Source organism: Phoxinus phoxinus (genome assembly GCF_949152265.1).
Source record: "Phoxinus phoxinus genome assembly, chromosome: 8".
NCBI lineage: Eukaryota > Metazoa > Chordata > Actinopteri > Cypriniformes > Leuciscidae > Phoxinus > Phoxinus phoxinus.
In genome coordinates, this window is record NC_136883.1 from 18,110,272 (window position 1) to 18,132,516 (window position 22,245).

Sequence of the window (22,245 nt, forward strand, 5' to 3'; positions counted from 1 at the left end):
GTAGATCTACGAGTGCTCTGGAGTAATCATAAATCATGTTTTTTTGGGGTTTTTTTTTACCTTTATTTAACCAGATAATCTCATTGAGATTTAAAACCTCTTTTGCAAGAGATACCTGACCATGTAGTGCTTTATATACACTTGTCTTGATTGCTAATCCACATCTGATGACGATTATTAGGTTAACCGTTCACGTTCATGGATACGATTATATTTCAGCACTTCGCAAAATGGACAGCGACTTTAAGTAGCACGTAGCGTTAATGACTTCACTTTTAAAAAAAACTTTTAAAACGTAATTGACCTTTTCAACGTAATTGCGTATTACGTGACGTCACGAACACGCATCACCGAACAGAGCAAGGCAAGCATTTGTGCTTAAAACTTAAACTTTTTTATTTATTTTTTAAATGAGCTCACGTTTTGCTAGATAAGACCCGTATTCATCGTCTGGTGTCGTTTAAAGCCCGTTGAAGCGGCACTGACACTGTCATTTGGACCTTGAACCGTTTGGACCCCAGTGACGTCCATTATATGGAGAAATGTTTTCATCAAAAAACTTAATTTATTTTCGACTGAAGAAAGAAAGACATGGACATCTTGGATGACATCGGGGTGAGTACATTATCAGCAAAAGTTTTTTTTTAAAGTGAACTAATCCTTTGTGCATTTTTGGGATTTCCGTAACCTTGCATGCCAGATCAGTCAGGCTCAGAAGATTTTGAGAAATGCGATTCGAGTAGGATTAAACCACAAACGGATTTGTAAAAATCGTATTTAATGTGATTTAAACATTAATAATTGTTTTGCAGTTCACACTTGCTAAACCTTTTCGCATTTCAATCGGACATGCAAAAAAAAAATTTGGATTTGGACTGACAGAAAAGCCTTAGTTCTCTATTCTTTATTCTTTGTTTGTATTCCAAGCAATCTATATATGCTACATTTGTCCAAAAAGGTGTAACTTGTGTTGTGGAAGACAAAAAGAGAAAAAAGTTTACAATTCCATAAAAAAACAGGTGCTCAGTTTTGCTATTATAATACCTTAACATGATAGTAATCAGCCATCTGCAAAAGCAGAGAGATTGGTGTGGTGTACAGTTAGGCTACATCTGTAGTTACAGGTCAGCATCTGATGTCTTGATGTGGAGATCACATTCAGCTGGAGAAAAAAAAAAAAAAAAAAAAAAAGATATAAGTGTCATTGGTTCATTCATTCAGCCCGCGCTCATTTAAGAACGACCAATCAGCGTGTATTTTGTTTTGAATAGCCTACCTCAAGTTCGATTTCCTATGCTTCCTATGATGCGCTTTCTACGCTCCTTCAGTTGTCTTTCCACCATCTCGTCTATTCCTCCAACCTGCACGGCTGAAATCCAAATCCACTGTTCAAGTGAGTGATGATCTTTCGAGATCTAATCAACCTATAAATCCTGCAAAGTACAAAGACAGTTTTTCCTCACAAAGAAAAAACGGTCAGTTAAAAACGGTTGAAAAGTTTTTTTTTCACAAAGTAACAGTTAGCTAGCTATTGTTTTTGTCGTTATTTATATTTGCTGCAATGCATGTATAATAGGTAGTGGGTTAAAATGAGATTTCTGTAAAATTCAGCATTAATAAGTAAATAAGTATAGATACATACCTGCATAAATACCTTTAAGTGGAACGAATAGTGGCTGTATGGTGTTAGTCTCATTGCTGGCAAATACCTCAAAATAGACCTAGATAAATAAAATGAATAATAAAATAATATATTGTTGACCACAATATCCTGTTAGCATAATAGTTCAAACAATTATTATAACTACAAGCAATGCAACATTATATTTGTAGCCTACCTCATTTAGTTGATTATTTACCCTTTAGACCTTTTCTCACTGAAACAGCCTGGGTTAAATTCAGTTTTTTTAAAACCTTAAATATTTCAGTAAAAAGCCAAGAGTGTTATTACATATAATATTTTTAATATAATTTCAATAAACATATGTATTTACTTATAATTAATTTACCAACTCAAAGTATGCACAATTTATCAGTATTGTAACAATTGAGAAACATCAGATTAGTTATTACAGATATTAGATACATAAATTATCTAAACTATAACAATACTACATACTATATAATAATAACTGTAATTAATTTAGATTGACAAAAAAATGAACAATTAAATAACAGATGATCGTCTGCCACTGCCACCATCTCTGTCTGGAGCGTAACGCAACCATTTTTTGACTGCCTCAGAAAAGTCTGCCTTGGATGCCTCTTTACCTTGTGCTGTACTTCTCAATGCACCTGAAACATTATGGAATTTTTTTTTAACTTGCATGCAGAGTAGGGCTTTGACTTTTGCCTTTTCTTTTTGGTGATCAAAGATGAGTTTTAAGAGATAAAATTATTGACTGCAGGGGACTTTCCTAAATGATTTGGCAAAACTGTTAAACAAAGATAGTGTGAAAAGCTCTTTTAGTATTAGTTAGTCTATTACTTACGGAACATTATCTTCGAGAGATTTGAGGTCTCGAAGCTCATCTTTTGTCCACGTCCTGCCCAGTTAAAGGATGAAGCCAGTTTGTTTGTCAAAATGTGGCTCAACATTTTCCTTACTGTGTCTTCCAGTTTATGACCACCCAGAAGTGACAGCTGGTAAATCTAATAAAAAAAAGAGATCAGTGTTCACATTAATTCCCAACTAAATGCACACACAAAAAACAAAAACAAAATTCTATTAACCTATAATCTTAAATAGACTTTATCTGAGAGATACATGTTACATGGACATTTTTTTACCATTCTCTGTGAATCTCTCATCAAAGTATTTCCATCCACAGACTGGACGTGTGTGTGTGTGTGTGTGTGTGTGTGTGTGTGTGTGTGTGTGTGTGTGTGTGTGTGTGTGTGTGTGTGTGTGTGGTTGCAAACATAAATGATTGCTTCCGGTGTCAAATGCTGGTTTGAGTATTTATGTTTCTGGGGATTTCCTGGGATTTTTATAGACAAGTGTCTTTACAATTTACTCAGATTGGTGCCAACAAATTAAAACATCCAGTGAAGTTCTATAAGTGAGAGATCAACAGAGAATGACTCGTTCAAACTGACAAAGTCTACAGTAACCATATCAGTTTAAATGTTTCTACAGCATTATTTTCAGCATTATGTTTGGTACATAGTACAGTCATCTCTAATGGTTTCTGTTTTTATGAAAACTAAATAGGGCAATCGTCTGGAAACAAATATTTTTCAATAATCTTTGTTTTCTTTTTTAAAGACCTGGACATTAAATCAAATTCCATATTTTCCCAAACAGCCTGTTAAGTGTAATTGCATTACAAGATATACCAATCTGTTTTTTTCTGTCTCTTCCAACCTCTCCAAAGCATCAAAATCTTCAAGAGACTGTAAAGGTAAACCCAAGCTGCATCCTATTTCTGGTTGAGGAAGAGGGACTCCCTGTAATTTTTGGATCATTGCCCTCTGCTCTTTCAGCTCTGCCTTAATTTCCAGGAGAACTTTTAACACATTCCTCTTGAAAGGAGACAACTCTACAAATAAAGTAAGTAAATACATATATTAATACTTTATTTGTATTAAGAGAGAGAAACTCTACTAGTTCATTAATAACCACCATCAGCAGAACAGGTTTACTGTTTAAATTGGAATGGAATTTTTGTTTTTGATTCTGTGTTTGTTGTGCTCTATTTGGATTTTCTGAAGAAAACAACACAACAGTTTTTTTTCATACACTTAAAACTCACCTGTAAAACAATTAGTCTTAAAGAGGTTAGCAGTTTGAAGAATCACCTGAAAAGATGTCTGAGACAGTCGGACTGGAGTTGTGGTTTATGTATCTCTCTTTAAAAAAAAAGTGACATTAACAGTAAAAACCAGCAGGAAAAGTTAGGATGGATGTCAACATTATAATGAATAAGTACTTTTAGCCTGTAAGTCCCACCTAAAAGAATAATGTCTTCCAAAATTAAGAAAGGACATAAAATCAACATAAAGGTACAGTCTAGATGTTTTTCCCCTTAGGAAACTTCATGGTCAAATATAAAGTTTCAAATAACTGGTTTCAAAATAGAAAAAATAGCTTTGATCATTACCATTGACCAGTTCAGTCAGTGTGCCCCGGTGTGCTCTGTAGTGTGATCCCTGGTGTGCTCCGTGGTTTGCGTCTTGGTGTGTGCCATAGTGTGTGTCCAGGTGTCCTCCGTTGTTTGTGTTTTGGTGTGATCCCTGGTGTCCGCCGTAGTGTGTGTCCAGGTGTCCTCCGTTGTTTGTGTTTTGGTGTGATGATGATCCCTGGTGTCCGCCGTAGTATGTGTCCAGGTGTCCTCCGTTGTTTGTGTTTTGGTGTGATGATGATCCCTGGTGTCCGCCGTAGTATGTGTCCAGGTGTCCTCCGTTGTTTGTGTTTTGGTGTGATGATGATCCCTGGTGTCCGCCGTAGTGTGTGTCCAGGTGTCCTCCGTTGTTTGTGTTTTGGTGTGATCCCTGGCGTCCGCCGTAGTGTGTGTCCAGGTGTGCTTCGTTGTTTGCGTTTTGGTGTGATCCCTGGTGTCCGCCGTAGTGTACTCTGTGTGGATTTTCTGAGAAAAATGTGCAGTTTATTTATAGACATAAAATGCATGCGTTAAACTGACAAGACAACCTATGTTTATAGACTACATTTCAGAAATATATACCAGCTGAAGTGATGTCTGATGTAGTCGGACTAGAGATGGGGTTCATGTGTCTTTCTGAAATAAATATGAGCAAAAGACACTAAATGTTATGATACACAGGGCAATGAGTAACTTTTCAGCAATGTTTCAGAGTAATATTGCTGTCAACGGGCAACCAGGTGAGACACAGGGCCCACAACCGATCTAGAAATTTCTAAAAGGATATTACAGGATTTGTGGATCTGGAAGTGCAATTATAACAGCTGTGATACAATGTACAGTAAAAGAGGCAAAATATTTTTTTAAAGAATAACATTGAAACACATACCAAGTGAATTGAGGCTTGAGACAACTGGACTGGTCTCAAAGTTCATGTGACTTTCTGAAATAATTATGATCAAGTTAAATTAACAGCAAAACATAACTTAACTTCAAAAACAGTTTAATTAGACTTCCATAATACCTGGTATATCAATTAAGGGGGCAGCTGCGAGCCGTGATTTTTTTGGTGCATTATCATCCTGGTCAGAATCATTCTCTATGAAGTTTAGGAAGCGTGGATTAGGCCTGTAAAGTGAAACATTAAATTACTTCTCAATAAGACAACACTGTAACGCTTTAGGTTACAGCCCGGAAAGTACTGCGTAATTAAAGCGATTTTACAGTGTAACTTTCGTAATTATAGTGGACCTATAAATTACGCTATAAATTTGTCGTAATTACGCAGTACTTTCCGGGCTGTAATCTAAAGCGTTACCGACAACACCTATACAAATATTTGATATTTATTATCATTAAACCTTAAATTACCTTTTCTTCCTTTTTAGTCTTTCATTATGGCTCTCTTCGTCAGAAGTTATTTCCGACGTATGGATATCACAGTCCACATACTTTTTAAGCATCTTCTGTGCTTTTTCTAGTGTTTCTAATATATATATATAAATAATATATAAGATTGAGTAAAGCATATATAGTTATCAGTGCATTGAGGTAATAAAAATAATATAAATAAATACTATAAAAAAAGAAAAACATTCTTACCACACTTTTTGAGCAATCGAACAGGCTCAAATAGTTTCCATCCATCTTTTACAGGCTCTTTTCTCTTTACTGCCACCTTTAATTTTGCTTGATTGTATTTTGGCCAGTAGCACTTTTGTTCAAATAGCCAATTGTCTGGGACAACATCTGTGCTTTTGTCAGGAAATTCTATCACTGCATAACACTGGTTCACTTTATCCATTATTGTCTGGGAAAGATGAGAAATTTGAGAAATGTTGACCCCAGCTGTGATTAGTTCTGGGTTGCTGCGTGTTCAGCTCCCTTACCCATACCAATCACAGTGAAGTAAGAGTCAGGCATGAATTAATTAATTTGTATGTAATGCAATGTATTTATTTGTATGCAGTGAAAATAACAGAAAGAGTGGGTGTAGTAAATTAAGTATCTTTTTTTAAATGAGAAGGAAGAGTGATATTCACAATGTCACTTCAAAAAACTTTCAAAGGGTTAGTTTACCCGAAAATGAAAATTCTGTCATAATTTACTCACTTTCATCTTAGAAACACATATTTAGATATTTTTTAATGAAATCTGAGAGATTTTGGTCACTCCAATGACAGTACAGATAACCAAAACTTTCTAGATCCAAAAATGTCATCGTAATATTAAAAACGAATCAATATGAATCAAATTAATTAATGAATTAATTTTAAGTTTTAAGTCTTCTGAAAATACACAATTGCTATATATGATGGACAGATTTAATTTAGCCATAATAGACATTGATTAAAACACATGTACAGTGCATTGCATACACCCAAGTGCTTGTATTTGTGCGTAACCCACCAATGAGGATTGTTCTGTGTTTGAAGTTACTTTTACAAACACACATTGAATTGAGAGGTGTAATCTATGTTATGACATTTTTGGATCTAGAAAGATTTGGTTATCTGGACTGTGAGTGGAGTTACCCAAATCTCTCAGATTTCATTAAAAAAATATATTAATATGTGTTATATTAGTGAACAAAAGTCGTATGGGTTTGGAGCAACATGAGAGTGAGTAAATGATGATAGAATTTTCATTTTCAGGTTAACAAACCCTATAGGATATGGTCCTATATATTTTGAACAATTTATTTCCACTTTTTCAATATTTTATGTTTATTTAAATTTAAAATAATTTCCAAAAGCCCGACACTATCTGTGCTCAGTCTGCTGAACAAACACTATCTGCAATGGAGAAGGGGTATTGCAAAAAACCTATTCTCATTTTCAGGAAGAAGTACGTACTTGTGTTTTACACTGGACAAAGGTACTATTTCAGTCTTTTCTTGCAAGACAGAGACTCTATAACATCCAAGTGCAGAGGAGTCGCATGGATAAGTGTAAAATGATTCTGTTTTTTGGAACCTCTGACACACTATATGAACGCTTTCATTCTGTTTGATTATGTCCTTAACTATGGCTATGTCTGTGTCGATTTTGATACAATTGTCTCCTTGTTTGGGTGACAAAACACAATCTGAGAAATGCACCTTTTTTAGCTCTTTTGAACTTGATGACAGATGTAGATCTCTATTAGATTGATGAGATTCTTTTGGAAGCATTTCTGAAAGTCTTTTGACAACCTGCTGTAAAGGACAATCTGGTTTTCTAATCAAACGTTTCAATTCACCCAGGTAATTCTCATATGGAAATGCCGCTATATTATCAAGAGGGCCGAATGCTTTATACTCGTCTGCAAGATGGATAACCTGGTGGACATTGAAAACTACTTCGTCTGTGCCATACAATCTGATGTAATGTGTTACAAATGACAACAGAGCCTTTTTAGCAAATTCAATCATTGAATCAGAGAGGCCGGGACTAAGCAGCAGAAACATGCCAACAGAAAAGAGAAGAAAGTTGTCATAAATTGCGGATTCAACACATCCTTTTAAAACAACGGGACCAGTGTATATCATGAACTGGCGGAACTCTGTGGCCTTCCATCTATCCACATCTGTCAAAGAACGAGGTTTCCTGGCAAACTCTTGAGGCATAAAAGAACGGAGAGCAACAAGTCTGTCAGAAATCTCTGCTATACGCTGTGATGACAACCTTGTTCTAAGCTTTTTCCCTTTCATCCACATTTGAATTAATCTCCTCATCACTCCAAGACAGCATGTGTGCATGTAGTCTAATGGGAATTGGGTTACCATTTTTACTAGTTCGTGTAAAGGGCTTAAACTATTTTTCAAATGGTGTTCTTCATTTGTCATCGTTTCATAATCCATGTCAGTACGCAGTGGAGCATCCGTTTCAGGATATGTCATTTTATTAGACCATACTCCAGTCTGGGAACATTTGTCACAACCAAAATAGCCATTGTGAGACTTGACATTTTTGATGAAAGCTCGTGCAGGGGCGTCGCAAATAAAGGAGGAGACAACAACTTTAAAATGAGTACCATTCTTTACAATGCCTTCTTGCAAAACCACTTTTAATTCTGCAATAAAATCTTTCAAATACTCCCAGAGTGAGCTCGGTTTACTATTGCCACAGAACAAACCAATTACAAATGGAGATCGTGTTTGATCACAGTCAACTGTTGCAAGAATTGGCCAAAATTGTGTTCTGGAGCTTTTAAACAGGGGAATGCCATCAATATTAAACTGCAAAGCAAGAGTTTTTAAATTTTCAGAAATATTGGAGATCCTACCTAATATGTTTTGCAAGCCATTTACCAGTCCAAAATGGTAATATTCACCATTGCAAATCTTTACTACTGGTACCTTTGTCTGTGTACCAAGAAGAGTCCTTGCATCCTTGGGCAAACCAGGAAATTCTGATCTTAGGATTGTCAATAGTGCTGTTAGAGCTACTAGAGGGATGAAAAAAGATGCTGCCCATGTTTGCAGTTTACTTTGCAACTGATTAAGTGAATTGTTGCTACTGCTATCAGATTCATTTGATTGGATACTACCAGGATCAGAGAGATTGTCAGAATCACAGAAGAAATCAGCCTCTGTGTTTTTTTCCAGATCACATGAGTTCTCATGTGGGGACAAAGGAGAGGAAACTATAGTACAAGAAGATGTGCGATCTCTACTTTCAGAGTCTTGACATTTGTGACCATGAACAGATTCCTCAGTGTTTTCAGTTTGTGTTTTGTATTCATCTAAAATCTCTCTTTCTATCTCTTGTACAGTAGCCAAAGTCTTTCTCCTTTTAGTCCAATAAGACATTGTGGTATGTGTGTTATTGTTAGTATTATATTTATGTTGTAAAGTGTGAATTGTTGTTTATAATTATTTGTTTATCTTTTGGAAAATGCTCCTGAAAAACAAAAATAAGAGAAAGATAAAAATAATTTTTAGTACAATGTCAAACCTTTTTCCTTTGTTTGTCTTTTTTAGAGAAAAAACATGCACTGTACCTGATATATATCCAAAAGATTAGGTTAAACAAGCTGTCAATCATCTTTTATAAACATTTTTTATATTTAATATATTTTATTAATCTCAACTTTTTACAACTGGAGAACAAGTACATTCTAAGAAACTTGCTTGGTTTTATTCATTTATAATAATTATAATTACAAACTTTTAGCCGTTCTAAAGAGATGAAGTCCATAGTACTCATTTGTCCATTAGATGGAGCAAAAGTATACGAAATCACTTATAAAAAAATTTTTTTTATCGGTCTCCATTATTTTTAATGACAAACAGAAGCCTGAATTAATTTTTAATGTAGGGTGCTGACAATACAGTTTAATAAAACAAGTTTACGGATAAAGTTGTGTGACGATTATAATTAAATTTAACTTTGTTATATCCCAATATTGAAGACATTGGTCAAGTTTCCAGACGTTTAGACATAAAATGAAGGGACAAGTGTATTTCCCACAATATACATTATTGTATTTGTATAAAGATACTTATTTAGTATGTATGAAGAATACTACAAACCTTTTATTTGCAAAAGCGCAAGCAAAATAAGCACATTAAATAATATAAATAAACACAAGCTCGGAAGTGCCTGCAAACTGGGTACTCTGACTTGACCCTTAGCAGGGACTGCCTTTTTTGTGCACTAGGACTTGCGACTTGATAGTAAGGACTTTTGTTTTGACTTTAACATGCATTACTTGCTCCCATCTCTGTCGATTTTGTTCCTCATAACCGGTATTATATCGTGGCAAGCCTATTGCAAATATTTGAAGTGTAAAAATCAGTAAATAAGATAAAATGACCATCAATATGATTTATTGTTAAATGACTTTAAACCTAAATATTGATTGAATGAAAAAAAAAAATGAATATGTATATAAAATTGTATAATACTTACTCTTTCGCCAATATGAGCCCAAAACAAGAAGCGGTCTGTAAAAAGAAAAATATAATAATATAATTAAAAAAAACAAGTTATTTAAATCCTTAAGACAAATTATTATTGCTGCATGATGTATCTGTTTGATGATCTTAATACAAATACTAAGAAAGTGTCTGACACTCAGTCAAAAAAAAATACTCACAAGAAAAAAAGCCAAAGATGCTTAGTGGCAAAAGAGTCGTTGGGTTGACAGTCGTTGAGAGTTGGGGTGCTGCTGATGAAACATAAACAAAGTGGAGAAAAAAAACAAAAACAAAAACACATTAGTAGTCAGGCACTGCATACAGCATTCAACTGTATGAATTGACATGGGTTGTTTATTCATTAATGATCATTGTGAACATTTTTAATTAGAAATGATAATAGATTGTATCTGGTAGGCATTCAAAAAATACTTACAAAATACAAAGTCGCTCTTTGTAGGGCTCTTAAAAGAGCCTTTGGGGTGTAGATAGCTGCTGTTGACACACAAGGAAAGGGGAGAGAAAGTAGAAACATGTCTGAATGTGAGATAATGAGGTAGTGAATTAAAATCCATTCAATTTCGGCAATGATGTTTGACTAATCAGGATGACTGCTAGATTTATCACTTACAATAATCAGACGGCAATACTGAAAAAAAGAGAAGAGAATAATAAATATTTTTAACACTGTTAACAATAGTGATTGAAATAAAAATTCTTTATTTATATATTTTTTCTTTTTTTATTTGAAAAACAAAAAGGGACAATACATATTAATGAACATTTTCACAAATGTAAATATGTTAGATTATAGCCATTAGGCTAATTTCCATCTGCAGACCCCCTGGCAATATATATTATTTATTATTAATAAAATATAATAATTATTATTGTTAATTATAAAACAATATTTCGAGGGCATGGAGCCAGAGGGGCGTAAGTGATCCATGCACGTCTCTCGCTCTCACAGGCTTGGCTGCGAGCGCTTGAGCGCTGGGCGTACACCACTGTGCGCTCACGCGCTCGCAGCCAAGCCACAATGCGCTTTCCATACAAAGTATGAAAATCCAAACAAAGTATTATTAATAATTGTATAATTTATTCATTTTAAAGTAACGATAACTTCACAGATGACTGATGAAACGAAAAAGTGCATTTCAATTCAATATGAGCGGATTTTCTCTATCCCAAATGACGTCACACAGACGTAACGGCATTTAACGGTATTTAATTATAGGGACTAAGTGGACGGTGGGGAAAAACACGGAAAACCATTGTTTATGTGAAAAGTAGTGGTACATTTACTGGAAAACACAGTTAATCAATTTTGAGACAATTAAAAATGTTCATTAGGTGAAAGTGGCAGTTATTTATCTTATTTATCTACCCGGGGCCTATAGCCTATGCTATAATTAGATTTTATTATTTACTTTCTTCAAAGTTTTAAGTGTCATTTACCTTTGTAGGGGGTTCGTATGTTTTAAAAGTAATGTACCTAAATCGGTTAAGTAAAAAGTAGGCTATTTTACCTCAGAAATGCTGGTAGAATATGGATGTCCAGATGTCCAGACCAGGTTCTGCGCGTGGTGGTCACAACCCCTGCTTATATACTGGCAGGTTCCGCGGGCTTGGCACGCGCACAAATGTATATTATTTTATTTTATTTTTTAAATGTATAGCCTACATTTAAAAAATGTACATTTAATGATACCTTGCGTTACCTTGGGATTTACCACCATAATTTACTAAATATAAGTTATAAACTTTAGAATATAAATATGTTAACTAAATTGGCTAGATTTACAAAATAATTAACAATTAAAATGAATCGGTTGTGCAGTCAGTGTTGGGTACCTGGAAGGGATGGGAAACATAATACATATACAACAACCCATAGGTGGCGATATATGCGAGTTACCATTAAGCATCCATGCAAGCGAAGAACCAGCTAGTCCACAGACGCGAGTTTATTCAACGCGTGGCAGCCTTTATGGTGGCAGCATTCATGGTGGCAGCATTCGGCTTTGATGTACAAATGGTTGAGAGAGGTAAGTAGTATGATATGGAATAATATGTGGAAATGTATGGTTTTATCATAGTATGATAATTTGTGGGATTGTGAGGGTTTTCCCCAGAGCTGACTAACGCACATTTGTTTTGTTAAATGATTGTTAAAGGAGCTTTATAATTTTGCAAATGCAGTGTTGAAATCTATCTTAAGAATTGAAAGTAAATCAAACATGTAAGAGAAGTGCAAGGTGCATCCATATATGTTAATTAGGTGTGAATTAAACTATTTTCCTTAGAAAAATAACCTACAGGAATCCTGCAGGTTTTTTTTTTTAAGGATATTTTTTATTTATTTATACATTAACAATATGTGCGGGAAATTTCTACAGGTTTTAGAATGAACCCTTCAGTACAACAGAAACATGCAGGGACATCCAGCACACTTGTGCACACCTCTATTTTCCCTCATATCAGCATCACCAGAGACTTTACTGGAAAGGTGTCGAGGTCTGTATGTTTTTTTTTAATGTTTTTTTTTTAACATAAATATTTTGACCTTATTTTTTTTACAGTGTTTTTTCTGCCAGTTTCTGTGTCCTGTCTGTATATCTTGTTTTCTCTCGAAAACAGCCTAGATTGTATTAGTTTGCTGATATTTTTATGTTGATATGCCTTCTGTTTGTCGTAGGTATTAACGACAGAGAAGACGGGAGGAATCAAGGGCTCCTGATGAGAGATCTATTGTCATGCCTGATCTGGAATCAGCTACAAGTATGCCAAACTCCTAATTTTGATTAATTCATAAACTGACACTCTTAGTTTGTTACACAATGTGTTTACCTTTCCTTAGTAAAGTGTGTGTGCGTCTCTCTCTCTCTCTCTCTCTCTCTTTCTCTTTCTTTCTTTCTTTCTTTCTTTCTTTCTTTCTTTCTTTCTTTCTTTCTTTCTTTCTTAGATGAGCTTTCCCCTGAGAGTGTACTCGAAAGAAAATATAGAGGGCTGAGTGAGAACTACTCCTCACTGAAAAGAGAGCGGGAGGCTGTACAAGAGGAAACCGTCAGCTGAAAGAGAAACTGAAGAAGTCCAAATTCCAGATGTGTGACTTCTTTGGGGGCATCATGTGCAGTACAGTATCCACCTAGGCTAATACTTATGTCTTCACATCTACATTTCCAACTTTTGGTCTGTCTAATCCGTCGCCCAACCGCCCTAATGAAGAAACCGCCCCTGTAGGCATGTATAGTGTAGGGATCTGGCAAGATCTCACCATTTTTTTTTATATAATCGACACGGTCTGAGATGGCCTACCAAGGCTTCCCACATAATCCATGATCAAATCTTTGATTTACAGCACAGTAGTAATTCATACAGATATAACAGTAACACTGCCAAATTAAAGACAGACAATCAGATCCGACTAAAATCACGTTTTATTGAGTCTCCTTCAACTGTGAGTTGTCCCCAGACCTAACCCAACCATCTATTTGAATTTGAAAGTAACTGTTACCCTTAACTAAAATCATTTACATTTTTGTAAAATTTAAATACAGGTTGATGTGGAACATGGCCACCGGCTGCCAAAAGATGCCAGAACCCTGTTAGGAACTCCACCTCAAATAGAAGTCAGGGATCTATTCTAATTCCTCTACTTCGGTGTGGAGACAGGACTTTTGAAAATGTGTATTGAAGGACATTATGTAAGTCACAGGGTTGTATTCTTGTATTCTGCTTCTTTTTTGCCTAGAATTCCAGAAGTGAGTTCTTCAGCTTCTTGTCGAAATCAAGGATACAATTCATGTTGCCACCTCATCTGCTGGAATAAGTTATGAAGTGAAGCCGGCAGACACTGAAGAAGAGCTCGAAGTTTTAGTGAATCGCCTGGAGGACAAGAATGAGGGAGCAGAACTGGTAAGTTTTAACCCTCAGGTAGTATTGGGGTCAGAGTATCAGGCTAGTGACACATGGTTTCACAACTGTAATGTACATGGGGCTATTTCAATGCTAAAGATTTGTAGAGATATTCTTATGCCTCTCCCTGATTGGGTACAAGACAAACACTCAAACTGATCTAATAAGTACAGCTTCATGGGGCATTTCACATTTTGATCAGAGACAACAACAGAGACAGACTAGACGAAGAGGTGTGCACGTTTTATAGGCGCCTATATATAGCTGTGCTATAGAGCACATGCTATAGAGCACATGCTATAGAGCGTGTGTAGCATGTCTGGATTGGACTCTCTAACACAAAGACCACACGACCGCTCAACAATGAGATCCAATGGTTTTCCTTTTAATCTGTGAACAAATAGAGATCATCAGTGGATCAACAGGGCATCAGCTTCTCCCTCTCTCGTGTACACTTAGTATAAACAGTAAATTAAAGAAAATAATACAATGTAAAAAACAAACAAATCAAAGAATAATTCACACCAGTTACAAGTGCACAGTATGTTTTCATCCGCAGGGCTCGACATTAAGGCTTGTCCGCTTGTCCGGGACGAGTGGATTTTTTTTGTAGGACAAGTAGAAGAGAAAATTAGGTATCCCACTGGACAAGTTAAATTTCAAACAAAATAAAATGCCATGTTACTTATGTGCCACTCATTACGTCTATTTTACAGATTTAATTTTACAGATTTGAAACGAAAAAATTTTCCCCCACAATCAGTCGAATATTCAACTATTAAAAACTAGCCGCGTTCGTCAAGCGCATCATCTTTCCCTTCACAGAGCGCTGTCATTTCTCCCTAAACCTAAGCTTAACGTCAGAATCAGCACTGAGGACAATTGGTGAATGTTGTTAAATGCAATGTCTGCTCTTTCAAAATTGCTGGAGGTCTAGCTTGCAAAATACTGAGGATACCCTACCGAATTTGAGTTAGCCAATTTCATTAGCAATGCAAGCTTTTTTTCTTTACCCGGACAAGTGACTTTTGTACATGGACAAGTGAAACATAAAATTGCCTCAAAGTTAATGTCAAGCCCTGATCCGGGTAATGTCTTTACAGCAGGAAGTGCCTTTTACGGGTTCATACACTTCTGAGGTGTGTGTTATGCTAGTTGCAGTGCTATAATAAAACGAAGACAACAAAAGGGTTAAATAAATAATCTTGTAAAGTGCTGGAAAAGTTTCATTATGACAATTGGCTTGTTCACCTTGGTGACCACTACAAACTCCTCGTCCTCATCATGTGCCTGTGTGGCGAAGCGGAGCGGTACAGGATTTCAATAAGTTACTTTGCTTATGGTGATAATTGTCGACTACGCCACCCTGAATAAATCAGGGAATATCTAAGTAACCCAGCGGTTAGCATTAGGTCACACAGGTTCGTGTGTGTCAGGGAGGTTAGAGACAAGAGTACACATAATTACAAAAAGGTCTTTTATTGACATACAAAAATAGTTAAAAACAGTATCTTCTTTTAAAACAAAGGCGCACAGCGCTCAATGCACAAATGTCAAGGCACAAAAACAGGTGCTCACAAGGGGGCAATATGAGTGGCACACACCGACATAGTCCTCTACCCACGAGGGTAGGAGGAGTTTGTCAAACAAAAAGTAAAACAAACCAAAACCAGGCTGAGCTTACCGGCGGAAGGACCACTTAATGGCTTTTCCAAAAGCGTAATTCTACTCACACACACACGTCACCGTGCACTTGGATCATACACGCAAGCACTCCAAAAGGTGTCACTCACTGCAACACTACCACCACCACAAATGCACTCGGGGGTCCTCCCGCCTGGTCACCTCAGTTCCTGGGAGAAACAAGATAAACAGCTGAATTTGTTTATCCAAAAAAATATAATAATCAAGGTCCACAACAACACACAACAGTAGTTACAGAAACAAAATCTAAACAATAAACACAGCTGACCAAAAGAAAGAGAAAAAGAATCACAGTAGATAGAGCTGGTGCAGCACACACACACACATACACGCGCGTGTGCACACACACACTGGTTCTCGTACTAATAACAGTCAATTATTATTATTAATCAACTTTTCTAATCACACAAAAAAAACGAAAGGAAGTAGAAGTAGACGGTATAATCCTGTGCCCTTATGAATTCCCGCCGGCACGATCAGCGCGACACGGAGGGACACTGGTTATCCAGGTGGACTCAAGTTCGTAGAAACACGGAAGAACGAGAGGGAGATTGTGCAGAGAACCAGCACAATGGTCCGGAGGACGAAAGGGAGGACCTGCGCCTCACGAACGCCAAAAGACGACATTACCCCACATGAAATCCCCACAGGCTACTATTTACCGCGATCATCACAACCACCGATTAACTGAAGGGTGGGCAAACACCTATTCTGAGCTGATGAAAATGCACCGTCAGACAAGTGCTTAAATGAAACGCTGAGGCGATAGTGGATGACGCAGGAGGGGGAGGACAAGACATGACGCATCTCAGAGTACAGCCAACCAGCGTTAAATAGACCGTACTCTTTCCTGATAGGACACCAGGACTGTCAGTCACTTACCTAATTCTGCCACAATCCACCCCTGCCTTTTGTATCGTCGCCCCGACGATAAGAGCCTAACCATACTCAAATCGTCTACCGGGAACAATGGATGGGCATCATCGTTCCTAAAATCGGCTACAGAGAACAATGGGTGGGCATCATCGAACTCAAACCATTTCTAAAATCAGTTACAGAGAACAATGGATAGGCATCATCGAACTCACAATCATATACACAGAGAACAATGGATAGGCATCATCGAACTCACAATCATATTCACAGAGAACAATGGATAGGCATCATCGAACTCACAATCATCTACACAGAGAACAATGGATGGGCATCATCGAACTCACAATCATATACACAGAGAACAATGGATGGGCATCATCGAACTCGACTCAGCTACAGAGAACAATGGATGGGCATCATCGAACTCACAATCATCTACACAGAGAACAATGGATGGGCATCATCGAACTCACAATCATCTACACAGAGAACAATGGATGGGCATCATCGAACTCACAATCATATACACAGAGAACAATGGATGGGCATCATCGAACTCGACTCAGCTACAGAGAACAATGGATGGGCATCATCGAACTCACAATCATCTACACAGAGAACAATGGATGGGCATCATCGTTCCTAAAATCATCAAAACCCCTGTCTGTGGGTGCCCCTGTATCCCGTGCTGGAGGCCATCAGCAAACAAAACTGAGTGGCCCCGAGCACGCATACGCCCAGGCGTTCCTCCCCACTCCCTGCGAATTGCCCCACTGCGGATATCCAACTTATCTGGGTCCCCCCTCTCGTCCTCCAACCGATACCGAACCTCCCCCTCAGCCTTAATTTTTCGTTATCCGCTTTTAACTGTGCTACCAATTCTCTCAATTCACCTTCCATAGCGGCAAACCATACAAATCACTTACCACTACGGAAGTAACTCTCAGAGGGTAACACCTATCCTTTGCGACAGGACCACCACCGTCTACTTCCTGCCACAGACACAAAGAGAAGAAAAGAAAAGCAAAAGCAAAAATCCCCCCCCCCAAAAAAACTTTTTTTTTTTTTCAATCACGTCTCTGCCTTACACAACTGACACACAACCCTGCCGACTGCGCCAAATGTGGCGAAGCGGAGCGGTACAGGATTTCAATAAGTTACTTTGCTTATGGTGATAATTGTCGACTACGCCACCCTGAATAAATCAGGGAATATCTAAGTAACCCAGCGGTTAGCATTAGGTCACACAGGTTCGTGTGTGTCAGGGAGGTTAGAGACAAGAGTACACATAATTACAAAAAGGTCTTTTATTGACATACAAAAATAGTTAAAAACAGTATCTTCTTTTAAAACAAAGGCGCACAGCGCTCAATGCACAAATGTCAAGGCACAAAAACAGGTGCTCACAAGGGGGCAATATGAGTGGCACACACCGACATAGTCCTCTACCCACGAGGGTAGGAGGAGTTTGTCAAACAAAAAGTAAAACAAACCAAAACCAGGCTGAGCTTACCGGCGGAAGGACCACTTAATGGCTTTTCCAAAAGCGTAATTCTACTCACACACACACGTCACCGTGCACTTGGATCATACACGCAAGCACTCCAAAAGGTGTCACTCACTGCAACACTACCACCACCACAAATGCACTCGGGGGTCCTCCCGCCTGGTCACCTCAGTTCCTGGGAGAAACAAGATAAACAGCTGAATTTGTTTATCCAAAAAAATATAATAATCAAGGTCCACAACAACACACAACAGTAGTTACAGAAACAAAATCTAAACAATAAACACAGCTGACCAAAAGAAAGAGAAAAAGAATCACAGTAGATAGAGCTGGTGCAGCACACACACACACATACACGCGCGTGTGCACACACACACTGGTTCTCGTACTAATAACAGTCAATTATTATTATTAATCAACTTTTCTAATCACACAAAAAAAACGAAAGGAAGTAGAAGTAGACGGTATAATCCTGTGCCCTTATGAATTCCCGCCGGCACGATCAGCGCGACACGGAGGGACACTGGTTATCCAGGTGGACTCAAGTTCGTAGAAACACGGAAGAACGAGAGGGAGATTGTGCAGAGAACCAGCACAATGGTCCGGAGGACGAAAGGGAGGACCTGCGCCTCACGAACGCCAAAAGACGACATTACCCCACATGAAATCCCCACAGGCTACTATTTACCGCGATCATCACAACCACCGATTAACTGAAGGGTGGGCAAACACCTATTCTGAGCTGATGAAAATGCACCGTCAGACAAGTGCTTAAATGAAACGCTGAGGCGATAGTGGATGACGCAGGAGGGGGAGGACAAGACATGACGCATCTCAGAGTACAGCCAACCAGCGTTAAATAGACCGTACTCTTTCCTGATAGGACACCAGGACTGTCAGTCACTTACCTAATTCTGCCACACCTGCAATAATACAATCGTTTTTAAATCAATAAACTCCTTTTTTAAATCAATCATTTGTCAAATGATTGATTTATTTGGTAGGCAGCCATATAATAAGCGTGATAATGTATAGCGAGGCGGTTGTTATAGCGAATATAACGCTTATAATTAGAGGTCGACCGATATGAATTTTTTCAGGCCGATGCCGATTTTGTTTTTATCCGGGTCGGCCGATGGCCGATAAATGCTGATGATTTATTTTGGCCAATATGTGCTTGCTTTTAACCTCTATTTGAAAGATATAATTGAAGTACACAAATAATTACTAAGATACACAAAATGTATCAACAAAAACATTTATTGAACACACCAATCTGAACTTGTACACTTAAATTAAAAATATTTATACAATGTTTTTACATTATACAATGTATAACAAATATATTAAATAAACGAAACAGGTAAGAAGAAAATAAGCTGTCAAATAAACTTTTCAATGAAAAAAATAGTTTCATAATTCAGCTAATAATTCAGTGCATGTAAGTAATACAAGACTAAAAACATTTCTATCCTCTTCCCAAAAACGGTCCTGAATCATGTATTTATGGTTTGTGTGTTTTGTTGGATGGACAAAGCTAAATGGACATAACCTAATTATCGCAAAAAAGGGGGAAAAAAAAACTTTAGGCCATATGGTCAAAATTGAATGATTTAATAATATAGTAGTAGCAATAACATACTAGTAAATTGTACATGTTTCCACTGTTCGATCGCGTCCGCGCCTCACACACACACAAATAAGTAAACACTCTGCGACTCTCATCAATTCATAAACTGACACTCTTAGTTTGTTACACAATGTGTTTACCCTTCCTCTCTCTCTCTCTCTCTCTCTCTCTCTCTCTCTCTCTCTCTCTCTCTCTCTCACCATTTTGCAGCCTGCTTCAGAGCTAAGGCAGGTCTATAGATTAGTTCCATGTTAATGTATACACCGAACCGTGACGCCCGTACTGTTTTCGGTTCAGTACAGTATACATGTACCGCTCCACCCCTAGCCTACAGTGAAATACAGTCACACAACATTACACTGTTTGGCCAGCATTTTAACCGTGTTTAATCCAGCTAACGGTATGCTAAAGTTAGCTGCTGACTAGCGTCACATGCAGCGAAGCGGTGTTTCTGTTATTCTAACGTCCGTTTTCAGAGCATCCAAGAGAAACAAATGCATAACAGTAGCACCGAAATGAAGCACAGAAATCCGTGTTGATATTCGGTCTGGTAGATAACGGTCGTTAAGGCACCAGTGCCGCGACGACGCTAGCAAAGCAAAGCCAGTCCTTAACTAGCTTATAGTGCGTTGGTCTCTTTTTTATTACTTATTTCTCTGCATTGAGTGACAACCCTCTCAAATATAAGACACACAAACAGAAAAAATAAGTCTCAAATTTACTGTCTGTATTTGTAAAATTCTTGCTTTCTTATTGTGACATGATAGCAACCCTTCTGCTGTGATAATGCAACCTCAACTACGCTATCAATATCCAAAGTAGCCGAACGTCATGTCGCCTATTCATGTTTTTTCTCTAAGTTGGCAGTAACATATCAAAAGTTTTTAATTAAATATAAAGGAGTTATACAAATGGAATCCTTACCGTTTTCCTTAGGCACTGGAAGCTGAAGGTCTGCTCACTCTACTGGAAAATGACTCTAGGGGCCGTGTGCGTCGTACACGTGTGCACCTGCCTAATAATCGGCTTGATATAGGTGGATATTGGCCAATGCCTATTATGTTCAAAATGCAAAAAATCGGCCGATTAATCGGTCGACCTCTACTTATAATATAGGATATAGAATATAACGCTTTGCGTCGGGGTCCCATTCAGCCTGTTGGGGTTGTTATTCGCTTTAACAACCGCCTCGCTATACATTATCCCTTGCATAATGAACTTGATTGCAATATAATATTCTAATATAAATCTGTTTTACCATGGCAGAACTATGACAAATAAAATGATGGCTATAATGAGCCTCAGAGGAAGGAGTGGGATGGCTGCCTTAATGAAGACATGTCTCTACAAGATAATCTGTGGTGAGTTTGCTTTAACATAGTAGTTTTGTAACAATGTTTTAAATAATTGAATATAGTGAGCAGAATAATAATTCATAAGAAAAATAATTTTAGTTCTCTACAGAGAATGCTCTAATATTATATAATACTCCATTCATGGCTCTAGACTGACTTCTCTACTGGCAACACTGGTTACTACCAACTGCCTTTTGTTGCTCGCCCATGCACATGAATATCAATGACCTTGTTGATTAAATACTAATTTATATACTTGAAACATTGGCACAAAAGTTGATATTTGAAAAATATTTTAATTTAAGAGGTGATTTAATACTGATCTGTTTTTTTCCCCCTTCATCAGACTCTGTCTTGAGCTCATTTGATACAACTACCACAAAAGGAAACGAATACATGGCCAAATACTTGAAATATGCACCATAGAGGATGGGTGGCGGTGGCAGAAAGAAGTAACTAGAAGGGAAGATTTAACCAGCCGTGTTCAATGTTGCCCAATGGTTGGGCCGTTTTTCTAAAGGTTAAAGTTCGACACTTGTAAAATTGTTCTGTGAAATGTTGGCACACTTGCAGCCATGTAATAAAGACTGTTTCTTGAAATGTCTTTATTAATCTTCTTTCCTGGTCTTGCTTTGACCAATTGGCTTCTTTCCTAGCTGACTGTGTGTCCGCAAACTTAGTGTTTATGTATCCATTTCAAGGTGTTTGGTGTTACTGTTGAACACATCAATACTTTAGTGAAAACAAAAAATAAACTGTTGAAAAGCAGGACTTTATAGTGACGTTGAAATGATTGGATTTTGCAAAATCTAAACAAATCCATATTGATTCAATGTTGGTTAATTCACCTATGTTGAGAAACGTGGCATTGGAATAACGTTGCTATTTCAACGTTGATTAGATTTGCAAAATCTAAACAAAATTCAATGGTTATCCAACACTGGCACCTGACGTTGATTCAACAGTGACTCGACGTTAAATGCCAGCTGGGATCTTATACCATATGCAGTTTTTGGTTTGCTTTTGAGAGACCTTTAAAAGAGATTGCTTTTCAGACACCATGTGTGGTACTACAATCTTGCAACCAATTCCACTCATTTTACAATTATTAAGGGTGTATTCACACCAGGAAAGTCCGATAGTTCACTTGCTTTGGACCAAATAATCTTTTTAGTTTTTTTGCTTGGTACGGTTCGCTTTCACACAGTGTTGTGCCAGTTCATACTTAAAAAGAACTAGCTCAAAGTTCA

General features: G+C 37.4%; 1 protein-coding gene and 1 long non-coding RNA gene across 8 annotated transcripts in view; one reads left to right on the forward strand and one right to left on the reverse strand.

Annotated features, from left to right (window-relative positions):
- LOC307002785 (uncharacterized protein) overlaps positions 1-11,564 on the reverse strand; it is a 12,344-nt gene extending 780 nt beyond the window's left edge. Inside the window, exons 1-17 of one of the 7 annotated variants that reach the window (XR_013798529.1) lie at positions 11,535-11,564; positions 10,637-10,654; positions 10,442-10,500; positions 10,185-10,256; positions 9,998-10,032; positions 5,706-5,913; positions 5,475-5,589; positions 5,128-5,231; positions 4,993-5,046; positions 4,686-4,739; positions 4,104-4,589; positions 3,802-3,852; positions 3,340-3,542; positions 2,493-2,652; positions 1,643-2,295; positions 1,277-1,433; positions 1-1,162 (exon numbers count right to left, since the gene is read on the reverse strand). The exon at positions 1-1,162 is cut by the window's left edge and continues 780 nt beyond it. Coding sequence is in view for 1 of the 7 variants with exons in the window: in XM_079620698.1 (XP_079476824.1) it covers positions 2,168-2,295; positions 2,493-2,652; positions 3,340-3,542; positions 3,802-3,852; positions 4,104-4,589; positions 4,686-4,739; positions 4,993-5,046; positions 5,128-5,231; positions 5,475-5,589; positions 5,706-5,913; positions 9,998-10,032; positions 10,185-10,256; positions 10,442-10,580 (1,809 nt within the window). In the remaining 6 variants the exon portion in view is untranslated. Of the gene's footprint in view, positions 1,163-1,276; positions 1,434-1,641; positions 2,296-2,492; positions 2,653-3,339; positions 3,543-3,801; positions 3,853-4,103; positions 4,590-4,685; positions 4,740-4,992; positions 5,047-5,127; positions 5,232-5,474; positions 5,590-5,705; positions 5,914-9,997; positions 10,033-10,184; positions 10,257-10,441; positions 10,655-11,534 lie in introns of those variants that run through there. The other 6 variants (XR_013798530.1, XR_013798532.1, XR_013798533.1 and 3 more) reach the window with 6 other exon arrangements.
- LOC307002815 lies at positions 11,072-21,678 on the forward strand. Its single transcript, XR_013798544.1, has 6 exons — positions 11,072-12,053; positions 12,405-12,522; positions 12,704-12,786; positions 12,971-13,923; positions 20,907-21,001; positions 21,342-21,678. It is a non-coding gene; the product is annotated as an uncharacterized lncRNA (long non-coding RNA).
- The last annotated feature ends 567 nt before the right edge of the window (positions 21,679-22,245 follow it).